The following is a 19,609-nucleotide window of genomic DNA, read 5'->3' on the forward strand; positions in this document are numbered from 1 at the left end:
AGAGAGCTGGAGTCTCTGAGAAACAGAACACTTTAGTTCAGTAATGCTTAAATTATCTCTCATAGGCTTTGACAAGGAGGTGTAGAAACGTAAATTAATAGAAGTCACCTATGTGATTAAATCTGGTATTTACTGATCATACTCTGTCCTTGACAGTCATTGCAAACAGCCTTCCCCCAGCTATGTGTACATGTACTCCATAGAGACGACCATGTCAGGTATCTGAATCCTGGATCCCTTTAATACAACACAGTTATACACCTATTCCCAGTAAGTGTGAGCTGGCCCTCTGATTCCTGTTTCTACTCCATCCAATTTGTAAAATATACATCTATTAACATGGTTTTCCCAGCCTCATCCTAGACATGGGTTCTCATGTTCCCTTTCTCCATGTATGATGGACTATTGACTGCCTTGATCTTGTGCAGATCATGTGTCAATAGAACACAGATGCTGCAAGTTGATGTGTTCAATAACCATGCAGACCCAGACGTCATCATTTCCCAGCTGAACTCTTCATCCACTGACTATTGCATTACTTTGCATCCTGCATTGAAGAAGAAAGAAAACTGCCTGGAAGTTAGAGAAAAAAAAAAAACATGCCTTCAAAAAGGGCACATTTGACCCCGACTGGCCATTTGAGACGGAGTGAATTGCTCATTTCTCTGTTTTGGTGCTTCCAGTTGTAGGATGGCAATAGGGTAATCTCAGATTTGTTTTGCAGATTAAGTAAGATTACTTTTGGGAAACCTTACACCCATTCCAAAAGATAAGATTTGCTAGAATTAACAGGAGTTCCCAGAATACCAAGATCCAGAGCCACACATTCTATGACCCTTATCTTAAGGTATTTCTAGCAGTTACTGTTCGCAACACTGTGACCCTGCCAAGAGTGTCTTAAGGAATAATGATTCACTTTACCTCACAGTGGGAGGAGACAACCCACCGTGGTGAGGAAGGCATGGGGACAAGAGCACGAGGCAGCTGGTCCCATTTCATCTATGGTCAAGAAGCAGAGAGGAATGACTGCTAGAACTCACCTAGATTTCTCCTTTCTATGGGATCAAAGCCCCTAGCCATGGGTTAGGCTGCTCACATTTAGGGTGGGTCTTCCTTTCTCAAGCCAACCTTCTGGGAAATAATGTATGCAGACACAGCCAGGGGTGTGATTCCATGCTGATTCTAAATCCAATCCAGTATGACTCTGAAGATTAACCACAGTGATGTTTTCTTCCTAGACTCCACAGTCTACTTTCTTTTGTGTTTTAAACCTTGAGCAGGGAAGCTTCTTTTTGGACAGAGACTCATAACTTATCAAAGCACCAAGTGTAAGTCGCACTGAGTGATGAGGTTTGCGTGGGTCATCGATACCAACTTCTTACTATCTAAGGCTCAAGAAACCATGGAGAATGGAGGAGGCAAAGGAATGTAACAGTCAGTGGAGGGAGAGTTCAGCTGGGAAATGACGACTTTTTGGGTTGCATGGTTATTGAATGCATCGACTCCCGGCAGCTGTGTTCTGCCTTCACATTATCTGCACAAGATCAAGGCAGTGAACAGTCCATCAAGGATGGAGAAAGGGCACGTGGCAACCCATGTTGTCATGAGCTATTGGTAACTGACAGTGCTAGGGAAGGAAAAGTATTTTCTTCAGGGGTGTGGTTACTGGTAGATTTGTCAAATCTTAGTGAAGGACCCCACCCCCATGTGCTCATGGGGAGTACTAATTGGACTCAGTAGGTTATTTGAAAAAGGAGGTTGAGAGGGTGTGCTGGGGCATAAGAGAGTGAGTGGAGGGTGGTTAAGATCAAGACATATTTCAAAAAAAAACATATTATATACATGCATGAAGTTTTCAAAGACTAAATTTAAAACATTATTTATAATTTTTAAAAGTATAACTTTGATATACACTAGAATGTAGATGCTGAATCCGAAACAGCTGACAGAATAGTCACAATGTATTCCTTTCTCTTGGCTCTGTATATGTATATATACATATATGTGTGTATATACTATATGTGTGTATATTATATGCATATATATGCATATATATGTACTATATATATTATATACACATATATCAACACACACAAATATTTAAGATCTTTAATTTCATCTTTACTTAGACAAGAAAAATATGTTTGGGGCTAAAAGATAATTATAGACCATTAATTAACCTTTCCTTTACCAAAAAAAGTTCTTCTGATCAATAATTGTAATTTCTATTATTTTCATTCATTTGTTTAACAAATATTTAGACCTACAGGCGCAGAATCTTTGGCCCTCGTCAACCTTCATATCTACTGGAGGATCTAGTCCTCAGAGTTTGGAGAACCATGTGGCTTTCAGGGAGCAGGGTTATCCACCAGGATATGTAGCTGACTAGTAGAACCTGTCAAGAGTGGAATGGCATCACATGTATGAAGGTCTAGAAGCAGAAGAGACTTGGTCTAGAAAGCAGAGTTCCATAAGACTGGACTCTTCAATCCCAGGAAAATACAGGGATGAGACAGGGCTAGACAAGAAAGTAGGAGCTGTATTAACTGCTTCCTTAAGATGTGTCTGTGCACAAATATCAGAAGAATGCTGTGTGGTCTCCCTGTAAGGGAATACTAGAGGCTACTAAAGATGGAGAAGGCTGAACAATTGTGAGATGGTTTTCACAGCACAAAGGAGATTCTTAATTTTCTCTTAGTGGTCATGAGGAACACCAGATATGCTCAAACATGCATGCCAAATGCTCCCAGTAGCCCTTATTATTAAAGTGACTATGGTAACAACATTAGACCCATTTCTGACTGTTTCAGTACTTTAAACTATGTGTCTAATATGATTGAAACAATGAGTATAAGTAACATTTTAATAAGTGATGCTAAATTATCTGTGTATAAGAGGACAAAAATCTTTCAGTCATGATCTTAATAAGACTTAATTGAATTAAAATATTCAGAATGTTCTCTAAGAATAATTTTACACAATTAATAGAATAATTTTGCTGTTGAACTATAAACTGTGTTTTATCCTTCATGTCTATTTTCACATCCTTTGACCATTTTAACATTTGTTTCACAGAAGAGATTGATTCCTGTCCTTCATCTCTCTCATGTAATTGTTTTACTGGTTATGTATGTTAAGTAGTTATGCTGGATTTAGTAGACAGCATATCTACTGCCTTAGATTTTTATGTATCTACTTCATTACATTAGCATGGAGCACAAGGGTAACTGATAAGAGAAGATGCATAAAAAATTTCATAGAGAATCTTTCCAACTAATGGTAAAGCAAATGTACTTCCTTAGCAACTGGATCCTAGACAACAAATAACCTACTATGACCGCTGAAGATCAAACTGATAGGGTTGGGCAACAGCTCAGTTGGTAAAGTGTTTGTCTCATCATCTTGAGTCCCAGAACCCATGTAAAAATGCTGGGCATGGTGACCATTTGTTACCAGTGCTAGGGAGGCAGAGACAGGTGGATCCATAGGGCCTCCCTGGCCAGCCAGTGTAGCCTCACTAAGGAGGTCCAAGCCAATGAGAGACCTTGTCTCAAAACAGGTTAGTAGTGTTTCAGGTTATCTTCTGGTCTCCACAGCACACGTATGCACACTCACTTGCACACATGCATGCATACATATGAACACACACACATAGGCACACACCTGCATGAGAGAAAAATGATTGAACAGTACATGGTGTCTTTCTGTTCACTACCCGATGAGCATAAACATCTAATGAGTCTTTCTGTTGAGAGAAAGCAAAGTCTCTAGAAGGAAATGAAACCCATCAGAGGAAGGATGTGAACACCAGGCTCATCCTGTATCTGAGATATGCACCCAGTATTGACCTCAGTAAGGAGATCTGCAAGATGCATGTGTTCAGTGTTTCTGCTAAGTATCCTCTCTATAAAGCCACCTAGATAACTCAACTGCTGCCTAAGTGACACAGCCTGTGACAGCACTAAAGGCATAAAACGAACTCTAAAAATGTCAGTTGTCACTTTTGGGTCAGTGAATGTGCCGTCATTCTCCAGCACTACACCCACACATAGCCACACGAGCCCTGTGGGAACTTAAATGTTGCTTGCACATTGATATTGGTTCTCAATATAAAATAGACACTGAATTTTAAAGACTTTGGAGGGGGAAATTAAAGATAGTTTATTGAAACATTTTATGCTGACTACGTGTTAGCTTGTATCGTGTGAGGTGCAAAACACATTATTAAAATCAATTCTTCCTGTCACTTTTATTGTATTAATGTGACTGACTAGTAGAAAACCTGAAATTTCTTGTATGGCTCATACTGTGGCATGCATTATGCTTCTTTGACTGCTGTGGGGAGCCATCTGGGGTGTTCTGTAAAGTAGTCATACTACAGGCATTCATTAAGTGTCCTGGTCAGCTATGGGGACAGGGAACAAGTCAAATCATAAATGAATACATATGAACTGTGAATTTATATAAGATTAAAATTAAATTTTGCCAACTTTTGTCAGTTTTCTCTTTAATAAGCTGCCCCTACCATGCTGTGACTAACGAGAATACCCTGCTTCTAGGCTACTGGTTGGTTCGCCATGGAGTGGCTTCCCTGAGAACCGAATGGGAGATGTGTACAAGTGCCCGGTGGACCTACCCACTGCCACCTGCGAAAAGCTGAATCTGCAAAGTGAGTTGTACTGGGCAATGGGTTTCTTTACAAATTGCAAAATCTCATTTGTCATAAATTCAATTAAACAGTAACAACCGAGATAGATCCTGATTTTTTTGTCTTAGGAAATGCAGATAGCTTTATGCCTTTGTATAGTTAAGCCTAAGGACGTCAGATTGTATCCAAATTCTTAAATGAGTTTGAGCAAAGACACGTGCATGTGCACATGCATAGGCACGCCCATGTTAGAAAGAAAGAGCAGGAGTGCCCTTGTATATCTCTGAATGAGAAATTTGTAACATCATTTCTGGGTCACAGTAGGTGCTTATAAGCGTATTTGCAGTGAGTCACGTGGTCAGTGAGAGCAAATGCTGCAGAGATTCAAGTGTGAAGTAAAACTTTTCAGTTCACATAAAAGGAATGTGGGTGATCAGAGTCCTAAACACTCACTGTTTTCAATCATATGAAACTGATATTCAATTTTTTTATTGTAACAACTGGGGATATAGCTGAATGGTAGATCTAAGAATATGTGAGGGACTGAGTTTAATCTTCAGTACTACGGAAAAAAAAAGCCATAATTTATTTTGTATCACCTCAATCCATTGTAGGTAGCAGCTTTCTGGTAAAGTTTCTTTTCAGAATCTCATTTCTCTGAGATTCTGTGAGATTCTCATTTCTCTGAGAAATTGTGGTTGCTGTCTTTCTACCACTCCTCTTAGCAAGGAAACCTGGAGATTTAAACATTGGAGTTTGCTTTGGAATCAATTACATTGTTTAGATAACAGAGAAAAAGTAACAGTGTTGGTGTGTAGCTGGATATTCACCAAAACAGTCATAGAATATATTGAATAAATTGTGATAGTTAAGAAGACACATACACATATTTAATTTTAAGCTAACACGTATCGTGGCACATTGCCTTAGTAACAAGATGCTTACATAAAAATAAGAGCATAAACATAGGGGTTCCATTATTTTCTTTCGGTACTCTTACAAACCATATGTAACTAACAATTCTAAGTCCAATGGGGCTGTGAAGGAGTACAAAAAGAAGATTAAGAAAGACTTTAGAAAGAAGGTCCAGCCTCCATTTCTAGAAGTTAGGTAATACAGGATGTGGAAAGACAGCGCTATTGGACAGCAAGATTAAGAACTCTTTCCAGGAAAAGACAGAGTGTCAAGGGGTGGCAAGAAGGAAGTGGGTGTTGACCAATGACAATGTGGCATTAAGCTAGCCAGAGGAGCTCACTGGCACCTGGGAGAGCGAATCTCTCTCTCTCTCTTTCTCTCTCTCTCTCTCTCCTTTTTAAATATTTATTTATTTATTGCTTTTTTTTTATTGGATATTTTATTTACATTTCAGATGTTATCCCATTTCCCCCAACCCAGAAACCCCCTATCCCATCCCCCTCCCCCTGCTTCTATGTACCCCCAACCACCCACCCACTTTTACCTCCCCGTCCTCAAATTCTCCCACACTAGAGCATCCAGCCTTCACAGGACCAAGGACCTCCTCTCCCATCTATGCCTGACAAGGCCATCCTCCCCTACATATACATATGGAGCCATGGGTCCCTCCCTATGTGCTCTCAGGATGGTGGTTTAGACCCTGGGAGCTCTGGTTGGTTGGTATTGTTGCTCTCCCCATGGGGCCACAAACTCCTTCAGCTCCTTCAGTCTTCTCTCTAACTCCTCTATTGGGAACTCCATGATCAGTGCAATGATTAGCTGTGAGCATCCACCTCTGTATATGTCAGGCTCTGGCAGACCTCTAAGGAGACAGCTAGATCAGGCTCCTGTTAGCATGCACTTCCTGGCATCCACATCAGGCCTTTGGTGACTGCAAATGGGATGGATACCCAGGTGGAATGGTCTCCGGACTGCCCCTTCTTCAGTTTCTGTCTCACACTTCGGCTTCATATTTGTTCCCATGAGTATTTTCTTACTCCTTCTAAGAAGGACTGAAGCACCCACACTTTTGTCTTCTCAAAGACAGAAAGGAAGCAGGGAGGGAGGGGTTCCAGCAGTAACCTGCATCAGTGGAAGGTCAGGGAGAATGTGATTCCTCACCACAGTATGCAGCTTCTCAAGGAGACTGACAGGATGAAGGTTCAATGGAAGGTTTTAAGTCTTATAGCAGTTGTCCTGGGAAGTGAGGGCAGCAACCCAGCTAAGGAGTAAGGAAAGTGACAGTGATGGCTTGCCTGAGACTAGAGAACAAGAGTAAATCCCATTACCAAGGAGAAAGAAGAGGAAATGTCAGGTAGTAGTTGGTATCTTAGTTTGGAGGGGCAGATTCATTTATTCTTTTACCTGGATGGTCTCATTTTTTTTTTTTAATTCTCCTATTGAGCTTTGAACTGGCGTCTATCAAATGGAGATCATTAAGAATATAGTTTTTTTTTTTTTGAATCCTGATTTTTTAAAAAAAATGAGGAAAGGTGACAAACAGAAATGCCTGTGTCCTCAAGTGGGTTTTATTTAATCCGAACATTTTTCTTTTAAAAATACATATTTAAATGCACTGATGGCCTCTCACACCCGAGTGAGCTGTGAGTGACTGACCACTCCTCATCCCACTCATCATTATACAATGTTTGTTCCAGGATATGCTATGTATATCCTATGGAAAACTTTGGGTCTGCCTGGATGCTTTATTCTAGCCTTCAGTAAATGGTAAATATTTGACACTTTAAAACATCTCTTTCCCTCCAACAGATTCAGCAAGCATTTCAAATGTTACAGAGATAAAGACCAACATGAGCCTCGGTTTGACCCTCACCAGGAATCCGGGGACCGGCGGCTTTCTAGTGAGTGTTGTCCTCTCAGATCCTCACTCCTCTGGAGAGAATTTGTGGCCAGTGTCTTCCTGCCATCCCTCTTATCAAATACAATCGGGAAATTTAATCACTGAAGTTTGTCTTTGGATCAACTACGCTATTTGGACATCCAAGGAAAAACAACAGTGTTTGCATAGAATCTTCTTGAGTATTCACCAAGACAATGTAATGTTTTGAATGAAATGGAGGGAGTAAGAAGAAGTCGTCAGTCCTTGGAAAGTGTGCTGGGTGTGGGAACCATCAAAATCTCACGGCTTGTTTCCACTTCCTCAAGGAGAATGTGCAAGGACCTTCCTTTCCACAGGCAGGGCTCAAAGCCAAGCTGTGGGTAATCTGAGGCTATGTAAAGTGAGAAACTATCTCTCATGTCCTAGGTCCTCGGGTCCTCTCACTTATTTCCTAATGAGTTATGAAAGGAAATTTTCTAAAGGAAAGAATTTCTGAGCTAAGATTTAATATAGGAAATTGTTGAAAATATTTGACTATATAAACAGTGAAAAAAAATCACATACCACTGCCCCCACCCCAAAGTTAGAATACAAGTTAAAAACTAAATCGTATTTGAACATTCTTCTGGCTCATATAAGAACAGTCCAGTTCGGAGGTCCTCAAACTGTAGGTCGTAACCCCCTTAAAGGTTAAACGACCTTTTCTCATGGGTCACATGTCAGATAGCCTGCATATCCGATATTTACATTACAATTCATAACAGTAGCAAAATTACAGTTATGAAGTAGCAACAAAGATAGTTTTATGGTTGGGAGGAATTGTATTAAAGGGTCACAGAATTAGGAAGATTTGTCACCTCTGCAAAAAAAAATTGTCTGTTTTCAAACACCTAGTTTGTCTGTGCTATTGACATGCTAACCTAAAATCTTGCTTTTTAAAAATTGTATTTTAAAAATGTAGCTAATATCATTTCCATTTAGGATAACATATTTACATTCAGACAACCTTATTACCCCAAATTAATTAAATACTGATTATCATGCCTGTCGTATCAGGGCATATGTGACTATTAAAAGGTGTCTTTGTGCTTGATTATATTCTGCGATCTTTATAATAGGGTTGACTTCATGTTTTTTGTTTATTTTTTGCAGTTGCCTAGGTCATAAGAATATCTTGAGAATTATGGATTCTAGTTGTACTTCAGCTTTTTAAAAAAACTTTAATTCTAGATTTTTAAAAAGAAGTCTACAAGAGAATTAGTAGTCCCTGTAAGGGAGCTGTGAGGAAGGAGAGACCAAACTTTCTTTAAACACTCAAAAGGTCAGAGTCTCGAGCTCCTCTTAAGAATTATGTGGAAAAGACTGGCGATCACATATTTCTGAACCTTCTTAAGTTCTGGGCTTAAAACAAGAATGTTTTGGCATTTGCAATTGGCATATTGTAACCTCAGCTTCTTAAATGCTTTTTGCCATTGCTTATGAAAAAGAACCTGATTCTCACACACTTGATGAGCTATTTTCCACAGTGATAAAACAACTGAGATTGCAGACAGGGGTATCAACGATTGTAATCCTGAGGGGGGGGCACAGGGGGTATGTAGTAGCCAGAAGTAACAATGACTTCTTCCTGATTGGCAAAATGTTACAGTTTTATGGGAGGAAAACCATGCTTGCTCACTGAGCATGAAATATGAGCACAGCTGCTGAGATTAGGCCACTAACAGCTAAAATGGGTCAAACAAATTCCTTTTGTTTTTCCAATGGCTTCCTACAAGCCCACACATCTCTATTCAGATTTAATAGCCGGTCTGCCCATAAGTTGAATGCTCTATGCATGGATCACTGCTTTATGTGATGGGAAATTCTTCAGGTAACTTGAAGCATCCTTAAACTTGACCCCCACCCTCCCTCACCCTCCCTCTTTTCATCTAGAACATTTAATTTTAGAGAGTCTAATGTCACCTATGTGTTTGAATCATGATTGAACCAGCAGATCTTAGCATTCATCAAAGGGCTGCCAAGGAGAGAACTGGTGCTGTCTAAGAGTTAGAATAGGTACACTTTGTGCAAGGAAATAAATACCAGCAACCTTTGCTGGCTTAATACATAGAAAGTGGTCTTTGTTTACCATGCTGTCTATACATTGCTCAGGAATGCTTGAGAATTCCATTTGTCCTTAGAGGTTGTTGAGTTTTGGGTTCCTGATCAAAAGTACTGGATGGAAGGGACAAGTGGAAACTTGATGTTCAAACAATCGTGATGACATAAGAACATGGCACTTGCTCTTCTCCTGCCTCCTGAGTATTTTGTTTTTGGATCACAACGAGCTGACAAGCAAAAAGGCATGATTGTCTTTGTTTTATAAATGAGCCATGGAGACCTAAATATCTAAGAGACAAAAAGCCAACTCTGCATTCACTTTCCTTGGGAGGCTTTTCTAGAAGTTTGGTGAAGTTTGGTGAAGCACCCCATGGTCTCTCTGTCCATTGACAGTTACCCTCAATGGTCCCAGATCTCCTCCTGAAGGCCTGTCATGCAGAAGCACATCTGTTGTCCTCTCCTGTCTTCTCAACCTTCCCAGAGGATGGTTCTTCAAAAGCATTTTAAGACTTTTGAGAGTTTGTTTTTATTTCAACCACATTAATGTGTTGGTCTGTACACCAGGTGCATTCGAGTGCCCATGAAACCAAAAGAAAGTGTCAGATGTCCTAAGGCTGGATTTAAAGAAGGTTGTGAGCTGCAGCATAAGGAATGGGAATTGAATCTGGGTCCTCTGGAAAGGCAGCCAGTGCTCTGAACCACTGAGCTATCTCTCAGTCTTTGAAATGCGTTTTTGAGTCACTAGTTTTGACAGTTAGTAAATTGGCTGCAAGAGAGATGTCTCATCAATGAAAATCTCTGGCTGCCCTTCCAGAGGACCTGGGTCCAATTCCCAGAATCTGACATCCTCTTCATGTCTCCAAGAGCACTGGGCACAAAAGTAGCACACAAAAATGTATACAGGTCAAACACACACACACAAATACATACCTACACACACGAACACATATGCTTATATATTTGGTGAATCTTGGTCAAGAATGATGTCTTAATTCCATAAAAGGAGGGGTAGAAACTTACATTTCCTGTGTGTACATTATTTTCTCCTTTCTTTGAAGACCTGTGGTCCTCTGTGGGCACATCAGTGTGGAAATCAGTATTATGCAACTGGAATTTGTTCTGATGTTAGTCCAGACTTTCAGTCCTTGACCAGCTTTTCACCTGCAGTTCAAGGTAAGTCATAGATGTGAAAGAGGTATGAGTAGTAGTGCCTTACAGTCAAAGAAGGAGCGGTTACAGCTAAAGGTGGAGGGGTTACAGTCAAAGAAGGAGGGGTTACAGTTAAAGGTGGAGGGGTTACAAAGAAGGAGGGGTTACAGTTAAAGGTGGAGGGATTACAGTCAAAGGTGGAGGGGTTACAGTCAAAGAAGGAGGGGTTACAGTCAAAGAAGGAGGGGTTAGTCAAGGGTGGAGGGGTTACAGTCAAAGAAGGAGGGGTTACAGTTAAAGATGGAGGGGTTACAGTCAAAGGTGGAGGGGTTACAGTTAAAGGTGGAGGGGTTACAGTCAAAGAAGGAGGGGTTACAGTTGAAGGTGGAGGGGTTACAGTCAAAGAAGAAGGAGTTGCAGTTAAAGGTGGAGGGGTTACAGTCAAAGAAGGAGGGGTTACAGTTAAAGGTGGAGGGGTTACAGTCAAAGAAGGAGGGGTTACAGTTAAAGGTGGAGGGGTTACAGTCAAAGAAGGAGGGGTTACAGTCAAAGAAGGAGGGGTTACAGTCAAAGAAGGAGGGGTTACAGTCAAAGAAGGGGGGGTTACAGTCAAAGGTGGAGGGGTTACAGTCAAAGAAGGAGGGGGTTACAGTCAAAGAAGGAGGGGTTACAGTTAAAGGTGGAGGGGTTACAGTCAAAGAAGGAGGGGTTACAGTTAAAGGGGATGGGGTTAAAGTCAAAGAGGGAGGGGTATCAAGTCCCACCCAACCTCTCTGCAAGTCTGAAGTATGTGTGGCTATGAGGTTTGACTTATGTGGTTTTCTTTTTTCATCTCTCCCTGTGCAGCCTGCCCTTCCCTTGTAGATGTTGTAGTGGTTTGTGATGAATCAAACAGTATTTATCCCTGGGAAGCAGTAAAAAATTTTTTGGTAAAGTTTGTGCAAGGCCTGGATATAGGACCTAAAAAGACACAGGTAAGGACAAAAAAAAAAGAAAGAAAGAAAGAAAGAAAGAAAGAAAGAAAGAAAGAAAGAAAATATAAATAAATAATAAATAATCTCACAGCTTACTTTTGGAGAAAATAGTGTTGGATGTGAATTTTAAAAATTTAAAATTTAATTAATTTAATTTAATTTTAAATTTTCATTTGTCAAAATACTCATTTTAAATGAATTTAATGGTAACCTGCAAAATTAATTGAAATATATACTTCTAAGGTCAGTATTCTTGCCTATATGACTTTGTTCAATATTGTTAATTTTATAGTTTTTTTTTTACAGAGGCATCAAAATAGTGTATAGCCTATAAGTCTCTTTCAAATGCTGCTTATTTTATTTTTTTAACCCATGAGGTTATTAATAATACATTTTAATGGAATAGAGAGATGGCTCAGTGGTTAAGAATACATCCTGCTCTTTCAGAGGACCCACATTCAGTTCCCAGCCTATAGTTCCAGTTCCATGAGGTTCTTTGTCTTCCACAGACACCTGTGCACACATGGTGCACATAAACTCACATACACATATACACATAAATAAAAAATAAATTTTTAAAAATTGGACATACGTTTTTTCTTTATACTCATCTTGACCAATAGTGAATTCTTGTTTACACCATTCTGGTAAAAAAAATTATGTAAATTGTGTGAAATTTAACAATAATCCAGAAACCATAATTCTAACATTAGTTTACAGCCTTTTGTTTATTATCTAGTCTAATTTCCTTTGTATTTTTTACATAGGAGCAAGTACTTTCAATAATTTGAAAGTGTTTCCTATATTTTCAGAAGTCTCTAATTGGATGCTATTATATCTTCTTGATGTAGGTACCTAAAACTCAGGCATAAAGTTTCATAATTCCCTAAGACTAAGTAGTACACACTTAAAAGTGACAGCTACTCACCAGATAAAGATAGGAAAGATTCTGGAGCCCAGAATTCTGAAACTGGCCTAGATAACAGAGCAAGACCCTAGAAGAAAGGAGAATATAGGGGACAGAGGGAGAGAGAAAGGGGGGCAATTCCTAGATATTTTGACCTGCTTTCTTCTTCTTCTTCTTCTTCTTCTTCTTCTTCTTCTTCTTCTTCTTCTTCTTCTTCTTCTTCTTCTTCTTCTTCTTCTTCTTCTTCTTCTTCTTCTTCTCCTTCTCCTTCTCCTTCTCCTTCTCCTTCTCCTTCTCCTTCTCCTTCTCCTTCTCCTTCTCCTTCTCCTTCTCCTTCTCCTTCTCCTTTTCTCCTTCTCCTTCTCCTTCTCCTTCTCCTTCTCCTTCTCCTTCTCCTTCTCCTTCTCCTTCTCCTTCTCCTTCTCCTTCTCCTTCTCCTTCTCCTTCTCCTTCTCCTTCTCCTTCTCCTTCTTCTTCTTCTCCTCCTCCTCCTCCTCCTCCTCCTCCTCCTCCTCCTCCTCCTCCTCCTCCTTCTTCTCCTTCTTCTTCTGCACCATCACCACCAATATCATCCTCTTCTCTTTTTCCAATTTCTGATTGGATCTACTACTTATAGGTCCTTCTGGTTGGAGCAGCAGCCTCCCCAGGGATCAGTTCACTGATTTCCCAGCATGCATTTCTAGGTAGCTTCTGATAGTCCTGACATCCCACACCTAGTAACAACTATTGTATAGTTTCCCCTATTATTTGCAGCTATTTTTAGTGAAACTTCACTTTTCTGGTTCCCTTTAAGATATTATAAACATTTGGCATTGCTTTTCTATAGCACAGGAGTGAGCAAACTGCTCTATTAGTGGAAATCCCATAGTTTTACTAGAACGTTCTAGTTATGAAGACTGTATATCACATTGGTTTGTGGAGAAAAACACTTTTAAGTCTCCTTAAGAAGAAAGCTTTCACACTTGCCTATTTCTTTTCTGTCTCTGAATCAGTTCGCATACCTGTCATAGCTGATTTAACAGTCGCTGGGATTTGTGACTTTTCTCAGATGTGACTTCCTACCACACTCCAGTGTCTCCTTGTCTAGAAGAAGCTTAATTCAGTCTTTCTCTTTACATATATAACACACACCTTATCTCTAACCCCACCCCCCTGCTGGCACTCAGGCCTCAGCTGTGTCATGGGGATGACACGTGGCTGACATTGTCATTGAGTTGGTCGTAAATCTTCTCTTAAAGAAAGATGCACAGGATGCTCACCACAGTTTTCATGGCTTCCAGTGGCTGTCATACTGCCTTCCAGGCAACACTACAAACTGGACTCAGCAATCAAGGGCTGTCCTTCCACTCCCTGATATCCTTACCTCAGAGACTCTTGTGTCTCTCAGAGATCCTCTTATCCCTCATCCCTATACCCTGATCACACATCTCCTGGGCTGGGAGACTATTTTCAATGCTCAGGAACAGGCTTATTGATAGAAAGGTGTAAGTTTCCTAATCTAAAGGATTAGACTATGCCCCTCCCCGAGACACCTTGTTCAGAAGTTTATCTTTCTGTTAGCTCTCTCAAGTAAGTTTCTTTCTGATAGTGTGTCCTCTGAAGGTCAGGAGTTCCTTGTCCTATATGTACATCCAACAGCCTTGCTCCAACAATGCTCAAACCCACAATAGAGGAACTCCAACAGTCAAACAAACAGAGTGCATTGCGTAGGGGTACATGAGGTTCTCTTTAATTTAACTCCAACTCTGTTACAAGTAATGAGATGTTATCCTCCATCTCTGATCACTTATAGCTGTTTTCAAGGTACTACACACTGATAATTGGAAAGCTTAATTTATTTGTATCCATTTTAATATTTGTGTTAGAAACCTGAGCCTAATATTCATTTGCATTAAATACACTAAGGAAGTGCTTTAAGAATCTAGTTACTTTTGAACCTCGAGTGTAAACTGTAACAGGTTGTCTTGCTTGGCAGTCATGCTCCTGTTATACACTTGTGGCCTTGAACAAAGATCATTCCACAGAAAGAGGAAGAATTGTCAAGCACAGAATTGAAATTAGTTCCTTTACACTATTGGCCCACATCTAAACTTACCTGGAATTCTTATTATATTGGTAAAATATAAGATGTTTATAAGTAATAATAGTAATAGTTTTCTGCTCTTTTCAAGGTGGCATTAATTCAATATGCCAATGAGCCAAGAACTGTATTTAACTTGAACACTTACAACAACAAAGAGGATATGGTTATGGCAACATCTAAGACGCTCCAAGATGGTGGAGACCTCACAAACACCTTCAAAGCTATCCAATATGCAAGGTAAATTTTGCTGCTATCGGGTAAAATATTTGACAGTGTAGGAGAACAAAAAGCAAGAAAAGAAAATGGAAAAGCTGAAACAAGAGTGACAAGGGTGGAGACAAGCCTCAGCTTTCTGACATGCTTACGTTGACAGGGTCCAGAGGAAATAAAGTTACACACCACAGTCATGGGACTGCCAGACAAATGGAATGATTTTATATGATATTTTTCAATAGATTGCACAATTTTGCAAAGATCTTAGATTAAAATACTATAAGTGAGTCAATCTACCACTGTTCATGTTAACTTCAATCAAATTAAGCTAATATAGTATTTTATACGTATTAATGAAGCTAATGGGATAATATGCATAAGAATCTGAACGTTGAGATTATCATGTCTGCTATAACCTACAGGGAGAATGACTTTTGCAGCTGCATGGCTTCCACCCCTTCTTACCTCAATTTCTCTTTTTCAATTCCATAAGCTTTATCAGACACTTAACTAAATGTCCACCTGTCATTTTAAAAAAAAAAAAAATGAGAACGAATGTGCCTGCCCTTACACCTGCTCCCAGCCTTTTCCATCTCCTGGTTTTGCTCCTTCAAACACCATTAAAACAAGCTGTCTACAAGTCTTCTTGCCTCTTCTTCCTTGAAACGTGTATCTGTGCTGCTAGGTGAACATGGTCTCTCCATCACCCCTCCTAGAACTTCTCCCTCAAGCTCCACTGTCCTTAGCTCCTCTGAACATTTGAGAAGGACAGACATACATGCTGTCATGAACTCAGTCATCACTAAACACCACAAACTTCTGACATTCCCTACCAATGTTTTATCAACAGCTCTTGCCTCTTCACTGGCTCCATCTCCTGGTTTTACTTCACTGAAGAAAGTCCTCTCTCCTCTCCTCCACTGTCCTCTCTGTTAGGAATAATGTCCCTACCCTTGCCGTGAGTGCCAGCCCTGTGTGGGCCGCCCATTGCTTTATATCATCCTTAAATCTCTCCCCAAAGTCATCACTCACTGAATTGACTCATGTCAATTCTCACTGAAGTTGAGCATCTCCACTAGGAGAGTCCCATCTCACTTAGCACATTCAGTATGTCCTGAACCAGCCCCATTCTGTTCCCACACTGCTTATGATGCTGGTGTCTGTTTACATCAGGTAAACAAAACCCTCATGGTTATCTTCCCTCTTCCCACTCCTTCTCAGATACGTATCTGGCCATCATCACATTTGCCATGTCTGTCTCACCATTCCCTGTTTTATCTGTCCCCTCATTTTCTCTGTCTCTGTACTGAACTAGAAGCTTTCATCAACTGGTAAGATTTCCTTCACATGTCTTAAAAGAGACTGCCCATAAGAGAAGATGTGATTGGCTTCATCTTTCCTGTCTCTGTCTCTTTGGGGGTCGGACCATGTCATAAACTGAAGACCATAAACACGAGTCACCTGTCATTAAGTGGGAAGCCATTTCTAGTCCAGTAACCCAGACTGAAGAAAAGAATGTTGTCAAGATAACCTTGGAGGACTCCTGTCTTTGGCAAAGAATGTAGCTGGAGCCTATCCCCAAGGGAAAAAACCTGGGGTACTGGCAAGTGTCCCAAAATAGGGCATGGCCACTGTTTGTTTAGGTGTGGCTTGTCTGGATTTTATTACCTTTTTAAAGCCCTGGATTTTTCCTTTACCACTGTAATTTCCAAATGAACAGAAATTAGGACTCACTCAAATTCTAATCAGCATAACACAGAACACAGAGATACACAAACACAGACAGACAGACACACATGCATGTACAACACCACATACACAAACCATGAAATTATTGAAATTATTACTAAACATGAATTATGTTTTATATTTCTCTGAGGAAGCTAAAGATACAGGAATGTTCTTAAATGGCTCACTGACATTGACACAGAAGGAAACTGACATAAAAACAATAAAACATCGGTCATGTTTTGATGTGCTTAAAGATGCTAATTTCCCATTTTTATTTCAAAGCAGGGGTCCCCATGATAGCTTCTGTTAATGATGAGTAATTGTATCTCTCACAGAGACTTTGCTTACTTACTGGAGTCTGGTGGGCGCCCAGGTGCTACAAAAGTCATGGTGGTTGTGACTGATGGCGAATCCCATGATGGGTCGAAACTGAAAACCGTGATCCAGCAATGCAATGATGACGACATACTGAGGTTTGGCATAGCAGTAAGTGGATTCTATTAGGATATGTCTGGCAGTTGACAGGTACACATCCTGATATGCTGACACTTTCCAGGCCGGCAGTTTGTACTGTCTCTCTGCTTCCTGCTAGTTTTCAGTCATGCCAACTAAATAAATGGCGGTGGACGCGTTTGCCAGGGAGTTTCTGATGAAATTAACAGATAGGGAAATTTAAACTGACGCAGAATAAGAATGACCTTAGCCCCCTTGCTCTCTCTTCTTTCGAGGTTCTTGGGTATTTAAACAGAAACGATCTTGATACTAAGAATTTAATCAAAGAAATTAAAGCAATTGCTAGTACTCCAACAGAGAGATACTTTTTCAATGTGGCTGACGAAGCGGCTCTTCTGGAGAAAGCTGGGACTCTCGGGGATCACATATTCAGCATTGAAGGTAAGAAGGCAGAAGGTTCTTTCAAATGCTAGTTTTTGAAGAATTTGTATGTTTTCATAGAATATATTTGCCATATGTATATGAATTCACAGACCACACAGAGAAAAGCAAGCTCAGGTATGTCACCAGGAAAGATAGACAAAGCACATGAATACATAGCTTATAAAAGAAAATGTAAGGGATTAGCAAAAAGGAAAAAAATAGAAATCCAACTACTTTGTGCCTTGCCTAAAAGATACTCTTTAATTTTCCAGAAATCTCTGAGGTGCAGAGAAGCTCGTACATGGTTAATAAGATGATAATCTTTTATTCAGTTTTTAAGAGAGCAGTTAAGCACCATCTGTCATGATCATTGCTTTTTCTTTATAAATTACACAATGACAGAAATTCTCAAATTTGTTCATAATAACTGCATATACCATTAACATGATGAAAATACAGTGACGATAGCCAGCAGTTCAGCTGGAGGAAAGGTTTTCCTCATTACAGCTTTCGTGATACACTTCCATGGTCTTGGGATCCCCTTAGGGCAGACCTGTCATTCAAGCAGGCCCTAAAGACTGGAGTACTGGGACATTCTTAACAGCTGGTTAATAATAATAATAATAATAATAATAACAACAACAACAACAACATGAGACCCAATCCTGGTTCCAGGTACATAACCCAAGTAACTCTCAGCAATAAAGCTGGTGTTTAGTTGTTCGCCTAACATATCAGGCACTGTCTTAGAAGCTGTATTCAACAACCTTGAGTGGGTGTCTGCTGCTGTAGTCCAACTTCGACCTTCTGGAGATGCCGTAGCAATTTCTATTCTGCTGCAAATGTAACTGCTCAAGAGTAGTGTTTCTGAGTTATTCAAATCTCACCCCAAAGTAAAGCCTCCTGTGATAATTGGAAGCTACTACAGCATCTGTACTAGAAAATCTGCTTTTCTCATAGACTAGGAAGTCTATGAGTAAGAATAGTTGCAGTGCAATTTAAGGATTCCCGGAAATTATTTTGGACAGTTCCTGTTGTTGAAGACTTTCAAGAAGCATAACACTATTTCTTCCCCAAATTGTCTGTTTCCAGCCTGTGTGAGTTTTATCTCCTAAGGAAGAGTGTATGTCACAGTAGTACAGTCTGTTATTGTATTACAGTGTCTGTGCAGGAATTTGGCTTGCCTCCTCTGAACAGTGTTGAAAGCATTCTGACCATGCTGAAAATAACGTCCTTACCAATAAAATTCTGTGATGTTAGACAGATACTTAAGTTCGGTTAAAGCAACTTTTCAGCCTCTTTTACCTTGAGTCCTGGTTTCCAATGGCTAACACAGGTTCCCCTCTGTCCAGTCTATGGTGCAAAGTCATTGCATGCTCTTCCAGTGCATCCGAAGTTATTTGTGCATTAACAGCACCAATATTTAAAGGCAAAATCTAAATTGTTTCTTGGCTAGTAATGATGAATTTAAAAAAAAAATTTCTAATCTCAATTTCTACCTTAACTAATCCTCTCCTTTTGCTGAGGCTAATTTGGTATCAGGAACAGCCTAACTGTTTTATTAAATTAATTAATGTTTAGTAGGGATCAAAGGCAACTCTGAACACTACTTTAATGATTTGTTTTGTGGTTTCCTCTTCCTAGAATCCTCCAGGCTATAGTTTTACATTGATATAAGTGTGTGTGTGTGTGTGTGTGTGTGTGTGTGTGTGTGTGAATACCTGTACAGGTATGTATGTGTCCATATTTGAAATTTTGATTGCTAACAATAGTATTGTCTTTGAAAATGCTATTTTACAGGTACTGTTCAAGGAGGAGACAACTTCCAGATGGAAATGGCTCAAGTGGGATTCAGTGCAGATTACTCTCCTCAAAATGTATGTACATCAGATAAGTTGAAGCCAATACTGTCACTTGCCAGAACACACACAGACACAACAGCTTAGACATAAAGAAGGAAAAACAGCCATCCCTGAGCAATGATTCAGATTCCTGGGCTCAGTCCCTAAGGTTTTTTTTTTTTTTTTTTTTTTTTTTTTTTTTTTTTTTTAAACAATTAAAATTTTATTTTTCTGTATAACAGAAAAATATCATTTACAATAAAGATTTTAATTGGGTTTCCTATGGCAAAACA

General features: G+C 39.7%; 1 protein-coding gene across 2 annotated transcripts in view; it reads left to right on the plus strand.

Annotated features, from left to right (window-relative positions):
* Itga2 (integrin subunit alpha 2) overlaps nt 1-19,609 on the plus strand; it is a 96,826-nt gene that overhangs the window by 38,640 nt on the left and 38,577 nt on the right. For both annotated transcript variants that reach the window (XM_034523542.2, XM_076916196.1), the window contains 8 exons: nt 4,560-4,669; nt 7,373-7,464; nt 10,601-10,715; nt 11,538-11,665; nt 14,744-14,892; nt 16,935-17,085; nt 17,328-17,493; nt 19,276-19,352. In XM_034523542.2, coding sequence (XP_034379433.1) covers nt 4,560-4,669; nt 7,373-7,464; nt 10,601-10,715; nt 11,538-11,665; nt 14,744-14,892; nt 16,935-17,085; nt 17,328-17,493; nt 19,276-19,352 — 988 coding nt within the window. The remainder of the gene's footprint in view (nt 1-4,559; nt 4,670-7,372; nt 7,465-10,600; nt 10,716-11,537; nt 11,666-14,743; nt 14,893-16,934; nt 17,086-17,327; nt 17,494-19,275; nt 19,353-19,609) is intronic.

This window comes from Arvicanthis niloticus, chromosome 19 (genome assembly GCF_011762505.2).
Source record: "Arvicanthis niloticus isolate mArvNil1 chromosome 19, mArvNil1.pat.X, whole genome shotgun sequence".
NCBI lineage: Eukaryota > Metazoa > Chordata > Mammalia > Rodentia > Muridae > Arvicanthis > Arvicanthis niloticus.